This window comes from Sciurus vulgaris, assembly GCF_902686455.1.
Source record: "Sciurus vulgaris genome assembly, chromosome: 11".
Taxonomy (NCBI): domain Eukaryota; kingdom Metazoa; phylum Chordata; class Mammalia; order Rodentia; family Sciuridae; genus Sciurus; species Sciurus vulgaris.
This window is the reverse complement of record NC_136472.1, coordinates 67,478,416-67,482,253: the sequence shown is the minus strand read 5'-3', so window position 1 is coordinate 67,482,253 and position 3,838 is coordinate 67,478,416. Positions and strand designations below refer to the sequence as shown.

General features: G+C 41.1%; 1 protein-coding gene across 1 annotated transcript; it reads right to left on the bottom strand.

Moving 5' to 3' along the window:
• Positions 1-315: 315 nt before the first annotated feature.
• LOC306640432 (olfactory receptor 52H1) lies at positions 316-1,384 on the bottom strand (the record flags this gene model as incomplete). Its single annotated transcript, XM_079104713.1, has 1 exon — positions 316-1,384. Exon 1 carries the CDS (start codon positions 1,342-1,344, stop codon positions 316-318), a length of 1,029 nt encoding a protein of 342 aa, XP_078960839.1. The 5' UTR covers positions 1,345-1,384.
• Positions 1,385-3,838: the final 2,454 nt, after the last annotated feature.

Sequence of the window (3,838 nt, the reverse complement as noted above, 5' to 3'; positions counted from 1 at the left end):
CATTATGGCTGTCAATCTCCATTTCCAAATTTTTATTGCCTTTTTCATTTAGAGTAACTCAACTCTGTTTTCACCTCCTTCTTCTGATCATGTCCTATACAACCGTATTGTGTAAGCAATTAGGTCATCAAAATTTTTTATGCATAGGACTTTCTCACATACATTATGGTATCTCACATACATTATGGTATCTCACATACATAATGGTATACAAAACAGCTGCAAGCAGTCCTAACTTTAAATAGCCTTTACTACTCATTCTTGCTGCATTTATATGCCCTGTTCACTTATACTGACCTTTGCACTGGTGAAACATCACTCTGTGCTTTTCGTAGAAAACAAAAGTATGACCTTATCTCTAATCTGTTTGGTCTTCACTCCGTAGACAATGGGGTTGAGTGCAGGTGGGATAACAATGTAGAGGTTGGCAAACATGATGTGGAACGTGCGAGAGACATTGTGTCCAAAGCGATGGGCAAGGATGGAGAAAAAGGCAGGTGTATAGAACAGGAGGATGACACAGACATGGGACCCACAGGTGCCAAGGGCCTTCTGGCGGGCATCTCGAGAAGGGAGACGGAAAACAGCAGAGAGGATGAGGGCGTAGGAGACAGCAATTAGGATCACATCTGAGATGACGGTCATGATGGGAACACAAAAGCCATACCAGATGTTGATGGAGATGTCCGCACAGGCGAGCCGGGCCACACCTATGTGCTCACAGTAGGTGTGGGGTATGATGCGTGTCCTGCAGAAAGGTAGGCGTGTCAGCAAGAATACATCAGGCAGGATGATGCAGAAGCTCCGAAAGGAGATGCCCACAACAATCTTGATGATGGTCTTGGGAGTCAAGATAGTGGTGTATCTCAAAGGGGAACAGATGGCCACATAACGATCAAATGCCATGGCCATCAGGATGGCTGAATCCAGGACAAAACTATAGTGGAGGAAGAACATTTGTGTCAGGCACCCTGGGAATGTAATTTCTCGAGCTCCCAGCCAAAAGATACTGAGTGTTTTGGGTACACCTGCTGTGGACAGGATGAGATCAGTCATGGCCAGCATGGAGAGAAAGAAGAACATGGGTTCGTGAAGGCTACGTTCCCCGGCAATGAGGTAGAGAAGGATGCAGTTTCCCATCACAGCTACAATGTAGATCATGCAGAAGGGAATCCCAATCCACACGTGGAATTGCTCCAGGCCTGGGATCCCCACCAAAATGAAGGGTCCTGGGTTATAACTGCTCAAGTTGAAAACAATCATGGTGGCCCAGGATGGCACAGATCTCAGTCCTGAGGCCAAGGGATGATAAAGGAGGGTCAGAGTCACTCGCACTTCCATCATTATTGACTCCTGAAATCAGAGTGACCATGTAATTTATCATACAGAGGAACCCTTCTAAATTGAAAAAAAGGTTGACTTTAATAATGATGGCAGCAGGATTGTCCCAAACACTGAAGATGTATGGTTATCCTTCCTAAAGAGAATGCCCCCTCTTCTGATCACCCAAATTTGCTTGATTTTTCTGGGAAGACCTCCAGACTTGCTATACTCTTTTCATTACATATGGTCCTTGGATGTGAGTTAACAAGTTAGAGGACATATGTTTTCATGGGCTAGAGAACTGCAGTATATGTGACTTTATGAACATCAGTGGTTAAGGTCTTGCTGTATCATTGTAGCATATTGATCTCTGCCCTAAGACAACTACTTTCTTCTTCCAAGGCTACCTGATGAATGTAGTTCTTAGATTTGTGCGGTTAACACCCTTTATTGCCAAGCAATAACCAAATTGAGTTCAGTAAACACTCGCTGAGTTCTGACACTATGCTGGATAAATTTGTATAACCCAAATTTAAATTGGAAAAGTCCCTCTTATAACTTATGCTCAGGAGTCTTTTCTATACAAAACAAAACAAAAAAGAAAGAAGACAGAAGAGGAGGAGAAAAGAAAAAAGATCTACCAACACACGGTACACTATACAAGTGTATAACACCTTGGATTTAGTAACACCATTAGTCAAAAGGATTGTTTCTTTGTGAATGCAAATTCTGTATGTAGACTCATAGCCCAAGACAATGCTCTCATGATCACACAGACCCTCAACACTCCCATTCTCAGGCATACCCCAAACCCTACTCACATGATCCCGTAGGTTTGGTCTTCATACATCCACCCACACATACTCTTTCAGTAATGAACTCCCCTCCCCACCCCACACACACACCAAAAAGAATCTAAACAATTATCTGATGGATTTTTGCACTGCCACCTGCCCTGCTTTGAAAATTCCAGAGAACATTCCTCTGGAATTATCTTTTAAAGACAAGGTTCTGTGTCTTCTTTCTTCTCCAGTAATGCCTCCCCCAAACTTTGTCTTTGGAATGTCTACTTATACTCTGAAGATCACCAGCCACGCCACAATGCCAGGGACTCCCAGGATCAGCACTTGGATGAGGCTGTGACAGCTGTGCGCTTCATGTTGCTAACCTGACAAGGCCAAAACACAGGTTCAGCCTTTTCCCTTGCTCCTCTTTTTACCTCTTTCTTCAGGCTTAGTTCACAACAACTATCCCTCAAACCAAGGCTCAGAGTACCCATTCTTCTGCTTTAGGCAGAGGAGAAATGAGATATTCCCACTCTCTCTCTCTCCCTCTCTCTCTCTCTCCTGAACCTTCCTCATATGTAAGCGGAAGCAGCACCTTTCCTAAAGCAACCCACACCTCCTCTACAGTATCTCCACAATTTCTCTAGGTTCTGAGAATACAGTCCAGAATTCAGAGCGTGGACCGTAGTCCAGCCCCATCTGCTGGGGATCCCTATTCTCTGGATTACTTGCCTTCATCTCTCTTACTGAGTCACCTGCATCATGACTCTGATCCCCAGGGCCACAGAATTCACCTATTTACCCAGAACCTGCTTGGGTTGTTCAGTGTTAGTTCTGAAAACCCGCATTTCACATTACTCACATGCTTGAACAACATACGACATCAGCATTTAAATAAATGGCTTGAATCACAGTTGCCCAAGTTTGTCTGAGGTCATCTTTAGGCATACGTACTAAGAAAAGGTATTCTCCAGTTTTTATATTTCCATGAACTCAAATACAAGGAATATTCATAAAAGCATTCCCAAGCACACAGGGGCACACAGATGGAAACTTATCTCTTAGACTTGTCATTCTACAATATGCAGCAATCTAAAAGATAGTCTGCTATTTTTGTTGTTTTTCCGACAAGTCAATACCATTAAAAGGTGAGAGGGGTTAGATGGGAAAAGTACATTTCTGACTTATAATAATGTAAGAATTGAACAATCAAATGCAATGTGATTCTTGATTGGATTCTTTTTTGTTCTAATTTGTTATACAGGGCAGCAGAATGATTGAATTCTTTTTAAACAAACTAGGTATAGAATGCAATTAATAATAGACTTTTTATTTTATTTTTAATTTAAAAATTAATAATTACATGCATATTTAATGGGGGAAATATGATTTTATACATATCTACAATGTAAAATGACTGTTAGACTAATTAAATCTATCACCTTACATACTCACATCTTTTATTGTGGCGAAAAATTTTAATTCTATTATTTTAGCTATTTTGAAATACACAATGCACTATTCTTTATTAAAGTGACCACAGTTCACTAAAGCTCATTTGTCTTGAAATATCATGCCATTTAGCCAACATATTTCTTTCTCCCAAACATCCCCCTCTCCCAGCCTCTGCACTCTCTTTACAAATGGAATACTATTCAACCCTAAAAGGGGCTGATTATATCATTTGTAACAATATGAATGAAAGTGGGTAAAATTAAGCTAAATTAAAT